The sequence below is a fragment of the Peromyscus leucopus genome, chromosome 2 (assembly GCF_004664715.2).
Source record: "Peromyscus leucopus breed LL Stock chromosome 2, UCI_PerLeu_2.1, whole genome shotgun sequence".
In the NCBI taxonomy this organism is placed as follows: Eukaryota; Metazoa; Chordata; class Mammalia; order Rodentia; family Cricetidae; genus Peromyscus; species Peromyscus leucopus.
Window position 1 is genome coordinate 102,235,586 of NC_051064.1, and position 20,979 is coordinate 102,256,564.

The window sequence follows — 20,979 nt, forward strand, 5'->3', positions numbered from 1 at the left end:
AAAAACTCTAGGTAGATGTTTGCATGAGAATAACAATAAAGATGTTTTCCCCAGTGTTTGAGAAAAGATCACAAGTTCCCGGCCAGCCTGGCGGAATTTCGAGAGTCTGTCTTAAAACACCCCTGAATTCTAATCATGAAACACAGTTAAAATTAGAAGAACATATTTTGTATTCCAGAAGGCTTTCATTCTCTAGCGGTTCAACTGTAGGGTAGCAGGGGCTGCTGTCTTTTTTTTTTTTCCCCTTCTAGTTTCTACTCTTATTTCTTATGCATTGCTTCAACAGTTACTGAAAAGGATATATTAGTAGAATTACATTTTGTCATTATTTAGTATTTCTCTCCACATTTCCTAAAGGCCGGTTCTGTATTTCAATCCTTGACGAGAATCTGAATGTGAAAAACTGAATGCATACGTCCCTAGACGCTCCACCAAGATGTAATCAGCACCCTTAACCACAGTTTGCCTTGGTGCAGAGAGACTTAGTATTTTTATCCAAGAAGGTTTGGTCTTAAGGACCCAGAGCTGTGCATGCTGGATCTTGTAGTCCCGAGGCCGCAACACTCACGGTGCGTGGCAGCTGGTAGCTTAGATACAGTAGTTACAGCTGCGGGGGACAGCTGTAAACCCTAACACGAGGCTGCCGCTCACAGTTGCACGACTCTGGGCTCTGTGCCTGCATCCCAGGAGCTTAGGGCCTGGGACAGAGTTGCCTGCGAGATCGCGGCCTGCGGAGGCATCAGCGTCCGGTGCTACGGTGGCCGCACGGGGCCCTGTCCCGTACGTCCCGCGGTGCGTACGCGCTGCTCGGTGCCGCTGCAGGAGCCGGAGCGTATCCTGGTGTGCGGACTCGTGCGCCGCTGTACAGTTATGCAGTCCCGTGTCGCCGCCGAGGGGTCGGCTTGAGGCTGGCGGAGTGGAGAAGGTTGGAGTTTGGTGTTTGTAGTCTCCGAATGGCCGGTTCTGCGGGGCCCTGCCCTGGGTGCAGACCCTGGCCAACCGTCTGGGTTCCTGGAGGGTGTTGGAGCTTCTTCCGATTCTTCTTCCTTGTGCGGGTCATCTTCGACTTCTCCCTCGCCCTTTGAACTGTAAGCCTCTCAGTGGCCAGCTGTTCTATCCTTCTTGACCAGACCGGGAGCTGTTTTATCCCTAGCTGCCTCATCCCATTGACCCTTCCTGGTCTCACTGCCCCAGTTTCTTTCCATTTAAAACAAACAAAAAAGCGTGTGTGGGAAATGTTAGATCTCAATCTGTCCATCTGTAGCCCCATTGCCCCTTTGGGGGTAACTCCAGCCTGTACCACTCTACTCTGGCTGTACTAATGATGCTGACTTCACTAGTTTGGCTTTTGTTCACTCTCACATGCCCACCCACATCTGAGGGTTTTTGAAGTTGGAAACTCAGGATATCATCGGCTGTGAGATGACAGATGTCGCAGGGTCAGTTCAGCATGGCTTTGCTTGAGTTTATGTTTCTCAGGGTTTGTCTTACTTTTTTTTTGTTATTTATTGATAACTTTTCCACGTGGGGTTCAGCGTTACCTCGGAGTTAAGACTATGTCGCCTTATGGCTTTTTCATATTTGAATTACTTAGGTGGGGATTTTCTTCTGTTTGTTTACCTTTTCTGACTTGACATTCCCGTGGCATTTTGGATTGGTTTTGTGTCAGCTGATAGCAGATAGACACAAAGGAGTCATCCTTCCTGCCTGCTGCTTGTGATTTGTAATTAGATAATGAGCCTTTATGGGTCTTTGGAAGTACCCAGAGGGGCTGGAAAGGCTTTGAAATGTAAAATCTCTGTATTTTCTGAGTTTCGAATTATAAAGCCCAAACAGGGAAGAGTGCTAATTAGTCCAGTGTCAGTAGCTAATTGACTGGTTCATCTGCCATAGAATTTGAAAACTGAAGTTAAAAACTGGGCAATGTGAGGGATGGTATAATTTAGTAAAAAGAGGTTAGAGGCCACTTAATTGATACTGTTTCTAAAAAATGGGATGCATATATATTTTAAAGAATATTTTTTTATTTTTAATTTTTGTGTGAGTGTTTTTCTACATGTGTCTGTTTCTGGTGTCAGAAGAGGGCATCAGATCCCCTGGACCTGGAGTTACAGATGATTGTGGGCCACCATATGGGTGCTGGGAATCCAACTGAGGTCCTCTACAAGAATAGCCAGTGCTCTTAACCCCCGAGCCAACTCTCCAGCCTGGATATATACTGAAAAATGTTTTGTGAAACTGTTTTGAACGTTGTTTGCTCTAAGTAGTCTGATAGCTTTGGTCAACATTTTTGTATTACTGCTTTGCTTGTTAATATTCTATGGATAGTTATTTTCCCTGCAATTTAAGTGACTTTTGCAGCTCCTCTTCTAATTATTGTGTTACAGCATTACAGTTTCTGATAGATAGTTTTCTTTCTTTTTTAAAAACTGTCTCATCATGCAACCTGGGCTGGCTCTAATTCTGTCTTCCTATCTCAGAGTCCAGAGTGCTGGGACACACAAAGGCGTGTATCCAATGTCATTCTTTAAGTGATACAATCTATAACTATCAATAAAATTAAAATCTACCCTTCCGAGTTGGGAATATTTCTAATAAATCTGAAGTGTTTTCAGCTATGTTTAAGATTATGCACACATAATATTTTAGAATTAATGCATGCCTGTAATTCTAGCATTCAGGAGGGAGGCTGATGCAGACGGAGTTCCATGAGTCTGAGGCCAGGCTAGGATACATAAATTTGTTCTAGGTCAGCTTGGGTCATAGAGTGAGAATGTTTCAAAAACATAACAAAACAAACAATAAACCCTAAACTACCCAACCAAAAAAATGACCTCTTCAAACAAACAAAAGTCAACATTTTTATTTTCAGAATTAATTCATTCATGGAATTCTTTATTGGGAAAAAAAGGTAAGAGGCTACATGACTACATATGTTTTATATATTTTTCTGAGAGTTTTGAGTTTCCAGTTGACTTTTTCCTTAGAGTTTATTCATTTACTAGGCAATCATTGGATTCTTACTGTTTAATGAAATCATGACATTTATTCATCAGCACACCATACCTCCAGGAGGCATCTCTGTACCATATAATTTCAAAGCATTATTTTCACATTATATGAACTCCATGAGCTATTATTATTGATACTTTCATATGAAGAAACTGAAACTCAAAGACTGTAAATCCAGTTCTCTTGATGGTTCTTAATGCACTAAAGGGGCAAAGATTTTTTTTTAATCTTTGCATAAACTAATGCATAAAGAACATTAGTTCAGTAAATATGTGCAAAGCAGCCATTTTATATCTGCCCATATCTGTCTGTCTTTCTGTTTATCCATCAATCTATTTTATATCTATTCATCTATATTTATCATCTATCCTTCCATCTACCTACTTTCTATGTATTTATCATCTACCTATCATCTATCAAACCCAACGAGATTTCATCTGTATCTTAAATAGTGGGTAGGGGTTTCGTTAAGTAGAAATTGTGAGGAAAGCAATTCCAGGTGGAAGCACAAAGAGAAGAGATTCCCGAAGCTAAATTATAGAGGCCAGAGTAGAAATGGCTTGTTTCTGTGTCAGTTATCACCCACTTAGCAGGTATACAATGCCTGCATTTGAAGGAAAAAAAAAAAAACCCTTTGGACTGAACCGATGGCCAGAGCTCAGACTGAAGTGATGGGTTGTGTAGATCCTGAGCGATTACCTCAAGAATGGAAGGAATGTGAGAGCAGTCAGTGAAGGCACCTTGGCATGTATTTGCTATTGAGTGGTGGGGATGGGCTGGTAGCCTAGGGAGCAGATTGCTAGTTGTCAGATTTGAAGAAGTAGAACAGGTAGGTGACTTGTAGATTCACCATTTTTTTTTTTTTTAAATCAAATCATAGGATTTTAAAAAAAACTTTCAAAATTCACTATTTTATGAGTTACTGTCAATTAAACAGGCCAAGATTGTCAACTATATGATGCATTTCAGTTTCCGAGTTATGTGACACAATAATTCTGTTACCAGAATTTATGTCATTAGGTACTCCTTATGTTAGCAATTGAGCCTTATGACTACTTTATTTTTATTTTTTAGAACTATTTATGAATCCATTTGTAGTGTTTACTTCACATATAACATGGATTTGTTAACTGGGGATTCCTATAGGTCACAGATATAAAGTAGGCAAGTGTCCTAGTCAGGATTTCTATTGCTGTGATGAAACACCATGACCAAAAGAAGTCTTAAAGGATTTGTTTAAGCTTACACATCTGCATTGTAGTCCATCATTAAAGGAAGTCAGGACAGGAACTCAAACATGGCAGGAACCTGGAGGCAGGAGCTGATGCAGAGACCATGGAGGAGTGCCGCTTACTGGCTTGTTCATCATGGTTTGCTCAACCTGCTTTCTTATAGAACCCAGGACCACCAGCCTAGGGATGGCACCACCCACAAAGGCCTGGGCCCAACCCCGTTGATCACTAATTAAGAAAATGCCCTACAGCTGGATCTGATGGAGGCTGCTTCTCAATTGAGATTCCCTCCTTTCAGATAGATAATTCTACCTTGTGTCAGGTTGTCTTGAAACTAGCCAACCCAGTGAGTAAAGTAGTCCATCACAACGGAACTTTCTGTGTAATAGAGAAGGCAGATATACACCAGGTAGTCACATTGAAGTTACCGCTGTGTCAAATGCTATTACAAAAGGACTTGATGCTATTTTTTCCGAGGAAGAAATATAGAGGGGAAGATTGAAGATGAGAGAGTCCTGTAAGGAGAGTGTTAGAAAAGCCCACATGTGGGGTGAGACTGTCTGGAGAATGTGGTAGTAAAGGCAGAAGTAGATGGACGTGAGAGGTGAGGGAGAAGATGTCCTTGTCTGCCCTAGGTAGTTATAAGACACAGGTCTTATAACTGGATTGATTGTGGTGAATTCTTTGAGATAGAGAACATTGAAAGATCAAGTTTCCAGGGCTAAACCTTTTTATTAGTATTTTTATTATGGCAGTGGTATTAAAGATTAATTTTATTATTAATCTATATTATTAACTTTTATATAATTAATATTAAAAATAGAAAAGTTTTCTGTGTGTCATTACTCTGTGTGTGTGTGTGTGTGTGTGTGTGTGTGTGTGTGTGTGTGTGTGTATTTAAGACAGTGTCTCACTATGTAGCCAGGCCTGAAACTTACTATGTAGACCAGAATGGCCTCAAACCCACAGAGATCCGCCTACCTGTGCCTCCTGAGTTTATTCTACTTGAATAATGGAATAGCACTCAGATTCTTTTGGTAGTCTTTTATCCTTGAATGCAGAGGGGTGGAGCTGTAGGTGAAAGCATCTGGAAATGTGTTGGTATCTGTTTTGATTCTACATGTGACATATTAAAACCATTTGCAATAGTATAACTAAGTGTGGTGATCTGAAGGAAGATGACCCCCACAGGCTCATAGAAAGTGGCATCATTTGAAAGGATTAGGACATGTGGCCTTTTTAGAGTAGGTGTGGCCTTGTTGGAGGAAGTGTGTCATTGGGGGTGGGCTTTGAGGTTTCAAATGCTCAAGCCAGGCCCAATGTTTCTCTGCCTGTTGCCTGTGGATCCACATGTAGAACTCGTGGCTACCTCTCCAGCACCATGTCTGCCTGTGTGCTGTCATGCTTCCTGCCATGATGATAATGGACTAAACCTGTGACATGTAAACCAGCTCCCGTTGAATGTTTTCTTTTATGAAAGTTGCCGTGGTCATGGTGTCTCTTCATAGCAATAAAACCGTAAGACACTGAGTGATACCTTATTAAATAACATTTTAGGTTTTTGGCTTGAGATTTGGCAGTCAATAGGGAATCTGGCTATATTCTAACTTCTCTTACTTGGTTCATATATAAATACAAATGTACATAGTGGAATTACAGACATTCTTTTCTCCTTCAGCATTTCTCAACTGTGTGATTTTTGATGGGTCAGTACAGTCAGCTTAGATTTCATATTTCACAGTGATGTTATTAGTGTAAAGTATATGACAAAGTACTTTCATTTTGGAGTCAGGATATCGGAGTCCAGCGTCTCTTGTTACTTGCTGGAGTACAGACATACAGAGTTGTGCAAAACAGCTCAGACATGAAGGATAGGAGAGCTGGCCTTTGCTGTGGGATAATGCTCTTGTACACTGTAACGATTTGTCACTCGAATTGGTTTAATAAAGCACTGATTGACCAGTAGCCAGGCAGGAAGTGTAGGTGGGGTGAGCAAACTAAGAATGCTGAGAAGAGGAAGGGTGGAGTCAGAAGTTGCCAGCCAGATGCAGAAGAAGCAAGATGAGAATGTAGTTGGTACTGAGAAGCCATGTGGCTAAACATAAATAAGAATTATGAGTTAATTTAAGTGTAAGAGCTAGTCAGGAATAAGCCTGAGCTACTGGCTGGGCCTTTATAATTAATATAAGCTTCTGTGTGGTAATTTGGGAAGTGTCTGCTGGGTATTTGGGAGTTGTGGGCAGAACAGAAACTTCCGCCTACAGGCCTTGTCCTTGTCCTAAGGGTCAGAAGAGAGTGTGTGTACACAGGCTCCCCAGTGCCCCTCCCTGGTGCAGAGTCCTAGTGATAGTGACTGTAACTAGGATACTGACTCTGAAGTCCTCTGACTTGGGTGACAGTGTTTTAGTTGTGTGGCTTGATAGTTGTATTTGGCTTTGGAGACAGTACTATCTAACTTAGCTTTTTGTATTCATTGTGGCCCAGGGATGGGTTAGCACAGAGTTCTCAAGCAGGTCTGTGAGGCTCTAGGTGTGTCAGAACACACATGGTGTTGGTTTGTGATCATTTACCGTTTGTTAGAATTATTACTCTTTTTTTTTAATCTTAGCGAACTTTGGAATGTTGCATTCACGTTAGCTCTATGAGTAGAGGAGGAAGGTAGTTGAGCTGCTCTGAGGTCAACCTAATTTCCACCTTCTCCTTCCAGCCCACACTTAGATTGCTAGCTGTCAACACTAGCCCTCATTTGGGCTTCTGTTCGTTATAGTGGATGTGTTTTCCATATTTAAATGCACATCACTTTAAAGACACATTTTTCTTACTGAGCTCTTTGAAAGGAAGATGAAGCCAGTGTGGCACATCACTCCCGAGTACTTCCTCATGCAGATTTTAATAATTAGGTCATTTTCCTATAACCATGCCACCGTTAGTATACCATAGTAATTTAACCATCTTTTGTGTCATCCATATTCAAAACCCAGATTTTCCCAATCATGCCAATAATCTTACCATAACTTAAAAAAATACTAAATCTAGCCAGGCGGTGGTGTCACACACCTTTAATTCCAGCACATTGGAGGCAGAGGCAGGCGGATCTCTGTGAGTTTGAGGCCAGCCTGGCTACCAAGTGAGCTCCAGGAAAGGCGCAAGCTACGCAGAGAAACCCTGTCTCAAAAAAAAAAGAAAAAAAAAAGAAAAAAAAAAAAAGAAAACAAAAACAAAAACAAACAAAAAACTTAATCTAGTCCTAGATCATAGAATATCTGGAGTTGTCATATTTCTGTTTTCTTTTCTCGTTTTTCTCTTTTTCTTTTGCCGTGCTGGAACTTAAATCTAAGGCATCGGGCCTTGTGCATGTTAGGCAACTGCTCTGCCACTGAGCTGCACCGCCTCCCTCTCTGTTTTCTTGTGCAGAGACCATTTTCTCTTCTTCCCATCTCCCTCCTTCCCTTCTGTCCTTCTCTTTAAAGACAATTTTTTTTTTTTCAGTACAAACAAAATTGATATGTCTGATCATCTCTTCTCAGTTAGTTTCGGGGTCTCCTGGTTAGTTTGTTGTCACCCGTGAAGAGGGAACCCCAGGTGAGGAGTTGCCTTCATCAGATTGGTCTATGGGCTTGTGTGGAGTGATTGATGGTTGATGTGGGAGGGCCCATCCCACTGGGCAGTGCTGCCCCTGGCCAGGTCGTCGTGTGCTGTATAGACAAGTAAGCTGAGCAAGCCAGGGGAAGCAAGCCAGTAAGCAGTGTTCCTTCATGGTTCTGTGTTAGTTCCCACCTCCAACTCCTGCCTCTAGCTCCTGCCTTGACATCCCTTGATGATCGATTGTGACCTGGGGGTTATAAGTTCAAATAAGCCCTTTTCTCCCTCAAATTGCTCTTGGTCAAGGTTTATGACAGCAACAGCAAAGCTAACCAGGACACACAGTGAACAAGTTTTGACTCTGGAGTGAGAAAATCATCAGCTTTGCATTTCTCCCTAGTAGAGAGCTTACCCCATCTGATGCTAACCAGCCTTCTATATTCTAAAATACCTTTCCTGTTTGCACTTAATACTCACTCCAGGGGGTGATCTTTGAAATCCTGTGGCTATTCTTTTTCCCAGCGGTTTTTGTATGTTTAGTAGCCATTCATAATTCTTGCCCGAGTCAGTCTTTGTACTGCTGTTTGTCTCAATGCTGTCAGACCTTTTCACTTCCTGGTATCTTCTCAGAGGAGCCATTTCCCCATCCTGGTGACAGTCTGTCTTTCCCTGACTGCCCTTTAGCTTGTAGTCTTCAGCCACAGTAGTCTACAGAATGCTGGGATTATAGGCATGAGGTGCCAGACTTTGTATTTTTTTCTTTTATTTCTCAGTACTGTGTACCTAAGGATTCTTTTTTTTTTTTTTTTTTTTTTTTTCCCTTTCTGGAGCTGAGGACTGAACCCAGGTCCTTGTGCTTGCTAGACAAGTGCTCTACCACTGAGCTAAATCCCCAACCCCACCTAAGGATTCTTAAGACGTTTTTGTTTTGTGTTATAATCTGTTACCATCATTTTTTTTAAAGATTTATTTACTTTTAAATTTTATGTGGATGAGTGTTTTGCTTGCATGTATGTCTGTGTACCATGTGCATGCAGTGTCCTCCAAGGCCAGGAGAGAGTGTCAGGTCCAGGATCAGGTGTAACTCCTGACACTGGTGCCACAGATGGTTGTGAGTCACCTTGTGGGTGCTGGGAATCCAACCTGGGTCATCTGGAGGAGCAATCCGTGCTCTTAACACTGGGCCGTCTCTCTAGCCGCATCATCTTTTTTTGTTTTGTTTTGTTTTCTTTTGATGATAAATTATCTCAGATTTGGTCAGTGGCAGTCTCCAAGCTTGTTCTTCTTGTTCCTTTGGATAGTTCCCATCAGTTGTTGATCATTTCCCTCCACTGTACTGTGAAGTGTTCTGTACCCATCTGGTACAGTCTCTGCTGGAGATCTGGAATCAACCATTTAACCATAAAGTTCTGGTTTAGTTACTGAGAGATGATACTTAGGAACCAAGATCTAGGCATTGAATATGCTACTGGGAATTTTTGTTTCTAAACATTTTAAATAGGTCCTACACAGCCACCCATGTGTACTTTAAAAAAAAGAAGCCATTAGTTCATAGAACACCTTCTGTTCAAGTTCAGCATCGAAGGGTTCTCTTCACTTCTCCAGTTCATCTCTCTATTTTTTTTTAACCATTGGGACAATTGGGGTTCTCCACCATATCAACATACCTACTTATCCATTCTATCCTGTGACACATAAAGTTTTAAAATTACTAGCTCATTATTGTATCCAACAACAAATCTACCAGATAAAGATTACTTTGCCATTTTATGACCTTAGACTATGTTTCACAAAAGGTATTGTATTCAAAATACTTTTTCCCCATGTGGCTATGTTATCAATTTAAAATAGGTGTCTAGTAAACTACTTTTTAATAGATTATAAAATGAGTCATCTATAAAACTACTATAGTAGACATTATAATGTAAATCTTATCATAGTATGTAGTTACAGAGAACTCAGGAGCAGTTATATACACTGAAGAACATGTAGTTTGTAGAGTTTTTTTTAACCTTTGTAAGGATTAAAACTTGTGGGTATATTTCCCACTTGCTGTAATATTACTTAAAATTAAGAATGACATAAAAAAAAAACCCACACAAAACAAAACCTCAAATGATTTCTATTTGTAAGCCAAAGTGATTGTCTTTGTGAGTGTTTTAAACAGTGCTCTTCTTTGGAGTGATGATGTAATTCAGGCATTACCTTTTTAACAATAGATGCAATTGTTGAGGATACTAAGGCATCTGAGTATTCTGTGTAGTGTTTTCCTGCATTGTGTTGGGAATAGAGAGATGCATTTGTATGTCCTTGGTCTTTGTATCTGAACAGTGCGGTTGTAACTGTGTTTGTCCTGTGATACTGTTTGTGTGATGCTCTCACTGGGAAGAGGAACTAATTCTCGCCTGTCACACTTTGTTGTGGTACATGACCATTCAGTGGTGTGCTGTTAGCATGTAAAGTAGATGAAGGCAGGAGCTGAGTTTTGTGGCTTGATTTATCTCCCTTATTGCCTTGCTTCTCAAATATTTGGTGAATGAGTGTGATATTTTGTGTTTAAATGGTATGTAGTTACTGCCCTCAGTACCTGTGAAGTTTTTCTTGGCAAAAATGACCAATGAAAGTTGACTTGGAAAAGAGTTTAACCACTTTTGTTGCAAACTCGCTGTTTTATTTCATTTTAAAAACTTCTCTTTCTCTCTCCCCTCCCCCCTTTCTTTCTTATGTGGATGAGTGTTTGGACTGCACGTATGTCTATGCACCACATGCATGTCTGGTGCCTGTGGAGGCCAGAACATGGTGTTGGATCCCTGGGATTAGAGTTACAGATGATTGTGAGCTGCCATGTGGGTCCTGGGAACCACCTGGGTCCTCTGCAAGAGCAGCCAGTGCTCTTAACCATTGAGCCATGTCTCCAGCCCCTCACTATATTTTATTTTAAGCTTAGCCTTTTCTGTTTGGTTTCCTTGTTTCTGTTGATGTGACCATTTGAAATCTGAGTTATTTAGGACTCTGTCTTGTGTGTGTACTTGCATGACACATTCTTGCCATGTTGCCAGTTCTACTGTTTCAGCTTTCTGTGGGTGCCCTCTTTCTAGTCCCTTACCAGCACTGTGACTAGGTCTTCATTATCACTTGTCTACTGTCTTCTGATCCATTAACAAGATTGGTGCTAGTTCATATGGAAAAGAGAAGACTGGAGGGGATTAGGAAGATGTTTTAAGACACCAGCTGGGGGCTGGGTGTGGAAGCCTACACTGTTAATCTTAGCACTTGAGAGGCAGAGGCAAGTGGGGATCTTGTGAGTTGGAGGACAGCCTGGTCTGCATATTGAGTTCCAGGACAGCCAGGATTACATAGAGAGACCCTGTTTCAAAAAAACTACCACTACCACCAAAAAAACCCACAAATGAAACAGAACAAAAACAACCCAACACACACACACACACACACACACACACACACACACACACACACACACACACACACACATACCCCAACTGGGATTTCAAATTGAAGAAGGATTAGTTTCTAAGGACCAGCACAACTGGTTATTGGAAATCATAAGGAAGAATTTTGGTTCTGTCGTATTATAGGGTCTTCTGGAGATTGAACTTAGATTCTCATACTTGCCAGGCTTTATGGATGGAGCCATCTTCCTAGCCCACCACATACCATCTTTCAAGGAAATGTAGTTGTTAAACACGAGCAAATATCCTGAAGTTAACGTGGATTCTCCAGAACAGTTCACTGGAGAATGAACACTTTGAAACACCGTTAGGCTTTTACAGTTATAACTGTGTTTTGGGTTTAGTACCGTACCGACACACTTGTTCTCGAAGTGACCATCCAGAGGCTAAGGAAGTGTTGTTGGAATGGGTGTTGGAAAGGAGGTCTCATTACTGTGGTTAAGGCTGGGTTCTTGATTAGGGTAGTGATGTGTGATGGGATGGGTGTGAACCAGAAGGCAGATTGGGTTTTTTGCAGTTTGAACGGGATCTATTTAAAGCCTTTCCTACTTCCACATTTTCTTCTGCTACTCCTTTCTACCAAGCACTGTTGGTTAAGAGAAATCACCGATGGATTGGAGTGTATGGTACAGGGCCCAGGGATCAAGAGATACTCGTGATTTTCATGCCACCTACTTATTAGATGTTCAGTAAGTTCCTTTTCGGTCTGGAGAGTCAAGTAAGTTTCAGTTCTTACAATGGTAATTTTTATGTGTAGACTGAACTATTTAACCGCTTGGCATACTTAGCTTAAAAGTATGAAATCTCTAAGTATTTGTAGTTAACTTGAATTGGTCAGATTTTACTGAGATCCTGACATAACATTTGTTTATCAAAATGTAGTAAATACTATATATTAGAGATAAAATCAAGACAATACAGGTACTATCTTCAGATAGTCCAGATACTAACTCTTTTTAAAGTATGTATTTTTATTTTATGTGTATGTGTGTGACTGCTTGTCTGTATGTGCATCACATGCATGTGCCTATAGAAGCCAGAAGAGGGTGTCAGATTCCCTGGAACTTAAGTTTAGATGGTTTTGGAGCTCCCCAGTGTGGGTGCTGGGAACTGAACTCGGGTCCTCTGCAAGAGCATCACATGCTCTTAACCACCGGGGGGTTAAACCTCTAGTGCTCAGCCTCCTCACTAATAATTCTTACAGCAATCTTCAAGTAAGCCATGAGATTCATTTAAACCGTTGTGTCCCCTGGAGGGTGGTTATGATGATGATTTGCACAGCCTGTGAGATGTAATGTACAGTGCAGCACAGATGTGTCTGCTCAGTACTTAGATTCCTCTCTACCGTTTGGATTTAAGATAATGTTTGAGTGTTCTGTTTCATTTAGGTCATCATTATGACATAACTGTGTATCAGCATAATGTTTTTAAGTGGAGAATGTGATCCCCAGGAGCAGTCTCTCCAGCAATGTTTGTTTAAACATAATGCATGACAGATTGTCCTTGACGCATTGGTGGCAAGTAAACTCTTACTGACTCTTTTTGCTGTTGGTCCGTCATTGTTTTCTAGCCTTGTTCTGAGAATATATGTCCTCCCGGGCTCGTGTTGCTCTTTGTGTTTGGAATTGTTTTTTTTTAATCTTTGTCTTAGTGCCATTGGTTTCTCCATTAGCTCTAAGGGGAGACAGCCAGTGTGACTATTAGCACCCCTGTCTCTTTATGCTAAAAGTGCTGCATTCCTGATTTAAGGAGGAGTTACATTTTCTAGAGCATAAGCTTAGTGCATAAAAATAAATGATTGGCAGATAGATGTGGGAGGGAATAGAAATGATTACAATGTATAAATAAAGAACTAAGATAGAGAGATATTAGAAAGCACAGATGATAGCTATAAAGAATTGATATTTATTGATAAGAATAAAGGGATGTAAGGGCTGAAGAGATGGTTCAAGAGTTAAAAACATGTACTGACCCTTTAGAGGACCCAAGTTCAGTTCCCACCACCTACACTGGACAGCTCACAATTGTCTGAAACTCCAGCTCCAGGGGGATCTGATGCCTCTGGCCTCCACAGGCTCCTGCACTTCTCTGTGTGCATACTCTCCAACCCCATGTATGATAATTAAAATAATAAAAGCATCTTTAAAAAATGCAAGCATACAAAGGGTGATAATGAACGAAAAAAGAGTGATTTTTACTATTCATTTTATTTAATGGTGTAGTGAAAAGCACATAAAAATAAAAAATGAGAGTTGGTGAGGGGGGTCAGTGGTGAAGGCACTTGCTGTGGAAGCCTGATCTGAGTTCGATCCCAGAGCCCTCTGTAGAACTGACTCCCGAAAGTCATCCTGTGACCCCATCCACACTTGCTCTGTAGCACAAGCCCATCCCCTCACCTCTGCCTCTCTTCTTATCTCTCTCCTCCTTTGCTTGTCTCCTTCTCCTCCCCCACAATATTAATAAATAAAATTTAAGAATTCTTAGGCAACTTTTGTATTTCGTTTTGCTACAGAATACTAGCTGAGGAAGGAATCCAGGCATATGCATATGTACACTGTGACTAAGATGTATTTTGTACGGTCATTCCCGATGGTTCTGTCTGCAGCTTTCTGGCTTTAAATCCTCAGTGGATAAAATATTCCATCTATTGCTGGATGGGAGAGTGTGAGTACCTTCATCTGGACTTCAAGGACCTTGGTTTGAATACCCCTTTTACTCACTAGTTTATAATTTATAACTGTCCTAATTCATAGTTACGGACAGAAAAATGACCCTGAAAATGACCATTTTCTAGAAGAACTTTGCTTAGTCATCACTCTGCTTTGCACATCATTAACAGTAAAGTTTAAGAGTAAACTTTATCTTGCTCCCTTAATCTCTATTTATTGAAGTACAGTTGGAGTTATCTCCTTTTTCATGTAATTATCTTCTAATTAAAAATGGAATTGTCACTGAGTGTGGTGACTTGTTTTTTGTCCCAGTACTAGGGAGCAGGGACAGGTAGATCTCTGTGAGTTTGAGGACAGCTGGGCTACATAGAGAGACTGTTTCAACAAAACAAAACAAAACAACAAAAAGATTTGTCAGAATGTAAATGCTGAGCAGATATCTGGAGATGATAATTAGATCAGTTGTAATAGACGTTAAAGATGTTTATTTGAAAAAAGATTTACTGATATCCAGAATGTTTTAAACTCTGGAAAAAGAAAGAAAGAAAGAAAGAAAGAAAGAAAGAAAAGAAAGAAAGAAAGAAGAAAGAAAGAAAGAAAGAAAGAAAGAAAGAAACTATGGATACCTTCTAAGAAGAAATCTGGCAGTTTTGAGGTTTGTTATTTTGATATTTTTCCATGTTGAGTTTGTATGGAATAAAACTTGGTCTGATTGCAGGGCCAGTCAGGCCAGGCATTTTAGATACTAGAGGGATTGAAATATACTGAAAAATGGCTATTATGTAGACCTCCTAGGCTAATGAAATGATTTTGCTCTTCTTTAAATCAAGGTTTCCTAAGTAGTCCAGTGCAGCAGGCTCTCTCGGACCACCAGCCCCCAGTCATGACACAGAGACTTCTTACTAGTTATGAATGCTCAGCCTTATCCCACTCGATCTTATAACTTATGTTGACCTGTTTCTCTTTATCTACATTTTGCCTCTGGGCTTTTTACCTTTCTTTCTATCTGTATATCCTACTTTCCTGCTTCCTCCATGTCTGGCTGGCTGGAAGCTGCATGACTGACTGGCCCCGGGCGTTTCCCTCTCTTTCTCTCTCTTTTCTAAAGCCTAGATTCCTCCTCCTCCTTATTCTCTCGGCCCACCAGCCCCATCTATCCCTCCTCTGCCTAGCTATTGGCCATTCAACTTTTTTATTAGACCAATTAGGTACCTTAGGCAGGCAAGGTAAAACAGTAACACATCTTTACAAAATTAAAAAAGTGCAACACATCTTTACATAGTTAAACAAATCCAACACATCTTTGCATAAACAACTCTTCCACAACATGACTATTATGAATAAAGCTGCTATGAACACAGTTGAGTAAGTGTCCTTGTGGTATGATTGAGCATTTTTTGGGCATATGCCCAAGAGTGGTATAGCTGGGTTCTGAAGTAGATCAGTTCCCAATTTTCTGAGAAGCTGGGCCAGGCTCTTTTTAAAGTAGGTGTCTACCTTGTATTGATCTTGAGTTCTCTATGTCCTCATGGCAGGCATGGGTGAGACAGTATGGGTCTGGAAGTGGTATTATCCTGGCTAACCCCAGTTCTTTGCCCAAATTCAGCCACTTGTCAGGGACAAGTTTGACAAACTAGTATTCTGTCTCTGACACCAGTGGGAACCTGAGCCAACGGACTGTTAAATCAAGTAGGATAGCTATAATCCGTTGCGTCCTCAGTAGAAATCTTCCAGTTTGGAAACACCTTTCCACAGTTATTTGATCACAGCCTTTCATTACTGCCGTTTGAACTTCCTCACAGTGGCTGACCCTCCTCACAGTGGCTGACCCTCCTCACAGTGGCTGACCCTCCTCACAGTGGCTGACCCTCCTCACAGTGGCTGACCCTCCTTACAGTGGCTGACCCTCCTCACAGTGGCTGACCCTCCTCACAGTGGCTGACCCTCCTCACAGTGACTGATCCTCCTCACAGTGGCTGACCCTCCTCACAGTGGCTGACCCTCCTCACAGTGCTGACCCTCCTCACAGTGGCTGACCCTCCTCACAGTGGCTGACCCTCCTCACAGTGGACTGACCCTCCTCACTGACCCTCCTCACAGTGGCTGACCCTCCTCACAGTGGCTGACCCTCCTCACAGTGGCTGACCCTCCTCACAGTGGCTGACCCTCCTCACAGTGACTGACCTTTCTCACAGTGACTGACCCTCCTCACAGTGCTGACCCTCCTCACAGTGGCTGACCCTCCTCACAGTGACCCCCCCCCCCCTCACAGTGCTGACCCTCCTCACAGTGACTGACCCTCCTCACAGTGGCTGACCCTCCTCACAGTGTTGACCCTCCTCACAGTGACTGACCCTCCTCACAGTGGTTGACCCTCCTCACAGTGACTGACCCTCCTCACAGTGGCTGTGTTTGAACTACTAGCAGCCCAGCTGTCCAGGCTGTAGCCTGGAGGGGGATCTGTTCCCCCAGACAATGGCTCTGTTGCTGCTACCAAAAGCAGCTTTAACTAAATCTCTGTGGTTCTAAGGCTTGTGAAAACCTGCGAGCTCAGAGTAGGAGGAAGAATCTAGGCTCTAGAGAGAATGAGGGAGAAAGAGAGGAAGACCCCGGGGCCAGCCAGCCAGGCAGCCACTAGCCAGACATGGAGGAAGCAGGAAAGTAGGATATACAGAAGGAAAGAAAGGTAAAAAGCCCAGAGGCAAACCATAGATGAAGAGAAACAGGTTAATATAGTTATAAGAGCTATGGGACAAGCCTAAACTAAGGCTGAGCATTCATAACTAATAAGAAGTCTGTGCGTCATGATTTGGGGGCTGGCGGGCGGTCCTTGAAAGCCTGCAGCATTTGGTGCCCAACTGGGGTGCCATTTGCAGTTGGAATTTTTATTCAGCAGCTGGTTGGTGGCCAAAGAAAGATTCCAACTGCAGCCCAGGCTGGCCTTTAACTGCCAGCCCAGGTGGCCCTTTCTGCCTCAGCCTCCAGAGAGGTGGGAGCTATAGGTGCGTGTAACTTGCCTTGAAACTTACACAAATTGCCATTAATTAATTAATTAATTAATTAATTAATTAAAAAACCCTAGCCAGGCAGGGTGGCACATGCTTGTCCTCCCAGTACTCAGGAGGTCGAAAAAGGAAGGTGGCAAGTTCCTGGCTGGTCTGAGTTCCATAGTGTGACTCTCTTGAAGCAAATAAAACCTAGAGAAGTTTCTGGAAAGAGAAATGGGAATAGTGAGGGGAGTTCAGAATTTGACAGTACGACAAATACTCAGTGCTTTTCTTTTAAAAATTATATAATAAATATTATATGTATTGTTACTTTATGTGTGTGTGGGTGTGTGCATGTATGTGAGATGTATGTATTCAGAGTGCAGGTGTGTGTGTGTGTGTGTGTGTGATGTGTGTATTGAGAGTGCAGGTGTGTGTGTGTGTGTGTGTGCAAGAGTGCATGTGATATGTGAGAGTCAAGATGTGCAGATGTGTATGTGCTGTATTGAAGTGCAGGTGTTGTGTGTGGTGTAAATTGAGAGTGCAGGAAAGTGCGTATTGTGTATGAGAGTGCAGGTGTGTGGTGTGTGTGACAGAAAAAAAAAAAAAAGAGAGTGCAGATGTGTGTGTGCTGTGACTTGTTTGTAGCAGTCAGAAGACAGCTTTGGGAAGTTGGCCATGGGGCCTGGGGATCAAATCAGGCGTGCAGGTTCGCCCAGCAAGTGCTTGTACTCACCCAGCTTTCTCACCGGCCTAGCCCACCCTCATTTTAAGGTGAAACTAAATTAGTGAATTCACCCAAGAGACCTTTGTAATTTCCTTTGGCCAAAGCTGTCCTGGGAGTTAGATTAAGGAGGTGAAGTCTCTACATGACTAAGCAGCTGAATCTGACTGGCTGTTCAGAAGCTTGATGATGTCTTCCCTGTAAAGTGAGGAAAGTGCTTCTGGAGAAATGACGACTACAGGAAGCTGAACCTCATGGTCCCCCTCAGTTTGTTCTCTGTGTGGGTGCCTGATGACAAAATCTCCGGAAGGGAACCACTGGGGTGACCCCAGTTAAACCCAGGACCAAAGCTTCCTGCTTTGGAGAAGCTGCCAAGTGAGAGATGAAGGAGAGGGGAGAGGGAGGGAGGGAGGGAGGGAGAGGTATACTCTTGGTTTTTGTTTAAGATTTGTTTTTATTTTATGTGTATGAGTCTCCGACCTGCATGTATGGAAGGCATCATATAGAGGCCAGGAAATGGTACTGCATCCCCCTGGAACTGGAGTTACAGACAGTCGTGAGCCACCATGTGGGAGCTGGAAACTGCTCAGCAAGAGCAGACAGTGCTCTTCTTCACTGCTGAGCCAGCTCTCCAGCTCCCGACTGGGCTGTTTCAAAGAAAAATAATCAAATAAAATGTTCAGAAAGAAAAAAAGAGTAGTTCTCAAGTTTTCTTACTTCAAAAGAAGGGATTAGGAGAATGCTTTTGGAGGTGATTTTGGTCTCACGAAGCTATGTCTGTTTTCAAATCAGTCATATTATAGGCATTGACATATGTGCATATTTTGGTGTATAAAAAACAAAGAAAAATAATCACGATCCTCAGATCACACAGGGGCTGACCTGAGGTACACTCAGCTAATCAAGGATCAGTACCACTAGACTTGCAGTGGTGGACCTATGAGGTTAAGTGACAGAGAGGTGTTAGATTTAAAAACTGGGACTGTTTTTCTGCGTATGAAAACAAATGCTTTATTCATCAAGTCTTAGCAGGAACATATTAAGAAGGAAGCATATTTAAATATTTTTGTTGGTTAAGTGGTGGCGCTCATGCCTGTAATCCCACATGAGGCTGAAACAAGAGGATTATAAATTTTAAAAAGTCATCTGGGTATCAACAGTTTTTTTTTTTTTTTTTTTTTTTTGAGACATGGTTTTTCTTTGTAACAGCTCTGGCTGCCTTGGAACTCGATTTGTAGACCAGGCTGGCCTCAAACTCACAGAGATCCGCCTGCCTCTGCCTCCCGAGTGCTGGGATTAAAGGCGTGCACCACCACAGACCGGCTTCTTCTTTTTTTTTTTTTTTTTTTTAAAGACAAGGCTATTGTAGCTCAGGCTAGCCTCAAATTTGAACTCACTCTGCAGCTGAGGATGGACTTGGACTTCTGACCTCTTGCCTCTCCCTCCGAAATGCTGGGATTGCAGGCCCGGGCCGCAGTGCCTGTCCTATGTGGTGCTTGGAATTAATTATGTGGTGCTTTGTGCATGCCAGGCCAACATTCTGCCAACTGAGCCACAGCCTCAGCCTGTTTTGTTTATTTTCAGTTTAAATTACATTTAATAATGTAAGTAACTTTAGCAGTAGGGTACCATATAATGTGTGTTGATTACTTATTTGTCTTATTTTTTTTTTCTTTCAGTACAGTGAATTTTATAAAAGAATGGAATCAAGTGATGGCTTTTTCTTTAGAGTTTGAATATGGAGGCTTCAGGAACAGATGAAGTTGACAAGCTAAAAACTAAATTTATGTCTGCTTGGAACAACATGAAATACAGTAAGTATTGTGATTTAAGCATTGTGTAAGCTTACTTGAGAATGAAATACTTTATTATGACTGGAATAGTCTTGAAATATGAATGGAGTATAAACAGTGCTGATAAGAATTTCTTAAAGAAAGTGGAATAGCATTATGAACATTGCTTAGAGACTCAAATACACTATATTGAAATGTGGGCATGATCTGTAATTCCAGCATTCTGAATGTAGAGGCAGGAAAGTCTATGAGTTCAAGGCTAGCCTGGTCTATATAGTGAGTTCAGCCCAGTAAGGGCTGTATATGAGACTCTGTCTCAAAGATTGAAACAGAGAGACAGAGAGAGACAGAGACAGAAAGAGACAGAGAGACAGAAAGAGACAGAGAGATAGAGACAGAGAGACAGAAAGAGACAGAGAGAGAGATGCGGGGAACAAAAGATGTAAATATGTGATATGGAACTCATTGTTTTCTAATGTGGTAGAATATTTTGATGTCCTCAGGCCTTATGTGCATATGAATTTGTCCAGGTCATAAAAATTCTAAAGTTCTTTAAATTCAATTTGAGGTAGCTTCAGATGTAAACTAGGAAGTAAGCAGAATGGACAAAATAAGATGTTGTCAAGTTCATTCACCCAGGTGTATGGCTTTCTTCTCGGTGACGCTCCTGGACTTTACTTTTAGCATTTTCTCAGCACGCAAAATCCAAACACTGCAATCCAATCAGGATGGCTGGGCATGCCGAAGCCTCGGGGAGGGAGAAGTCCTTAGGCTGAGCTCGTGTTTGAGTGCTTGCTGGTTGCCTTGAACAAATGCCTGACGAGAAGGAGCGGAGCGTGAATGAGGGGCGTTTAGTGAGGCTCACAGCCTAGAGTGCACTCCAGCAGGGGTGTCATGGCGGTGGCAGCCACCTGCATCTGTGGTCAGGGAGCACAGTGAGACCAGTGTGTGCTTGGTGTGTCCTGTGTCGTCTCCTTTTCTTCAGTCTGGGACTGTGTCTCAGAACAGTGTCACCAACATCTAAGGTATCTCTTCCCCCTAGAGAAATGTTTCTGGGAACACACACACACACACACACACACACACACACACACACACACACACACACACACACACGTTTCCATGGTAACATTTCTACATTTAGTCAAGTTGACATTAAAAATTAGCCATCACGACTCCCCCTCTTGTCAACGTGACACCCAAACAAATCTATTTAAATCACAATATCCCACTCCTGGTCCCTTAAATCTCATTTTCATCTCATTAATACAAAATGCATCTTAATCTGTCTCTAGCTGTACCCACAGACTTAAACAGTCCCAACACTGTTCTAGTTTCCAAAGTCTGTTTTGAGATTCAAGGCAATCTTTTTTTTTTTTTTTCACCTTTTAAAAATTATCTTTTTACATTTATTTGTTTGTTTGTTGAGTACATGTGTGGAGATCAGAAGAAGGAGTCAGTTCTCTCCTTCCATCGTGTGGGTTCTGGGAATCAAACTCAGGTCATCAGA

General features: G+C 41.9%; 1 protein-coding gene and 1 long non-coding RNA gene across 2 annotated transcripts in view; one reads left to right on the top strand and one right to left on the bottom strand.

Annotated features, from left to right (window-relative positions):
* Positions 1-243: 243 nt before the first annotated feature.
* Positions 244-19,443, bottom strand: LOC119087421. Its single transcript, XR_005090870.1, has 3 exons — positions 19,359-19,443; positions 3,062-3,066; positions 244-1,086 (listed from the first exon to the last, which is right to left on the bottom strand). It is a non-coding gene; the product is annotated as an uncharacterized LOC119087421 (long non-coding RNA).
* Positions 838-20,979, top strand: part of Atg4c (autophagy related 4C cysteine peptidase) — a 73,378-nt gene continuing 53,236 nt past the window's right edge. The window contains exons 1-2 of the mRNA XM_028870257.2: positions 838-925; positions 19,356-19,490. Coding sequence (XP_028726090.1) covers positions 19,415-19,490 — 76 coding nt within the window. The 5' untranslated portion in view covers positions 838-925; positions 19,356-19,414. The remainder of the gene's footprint in view (positions 926-19,355; positions 19,491-20,979) is intronic.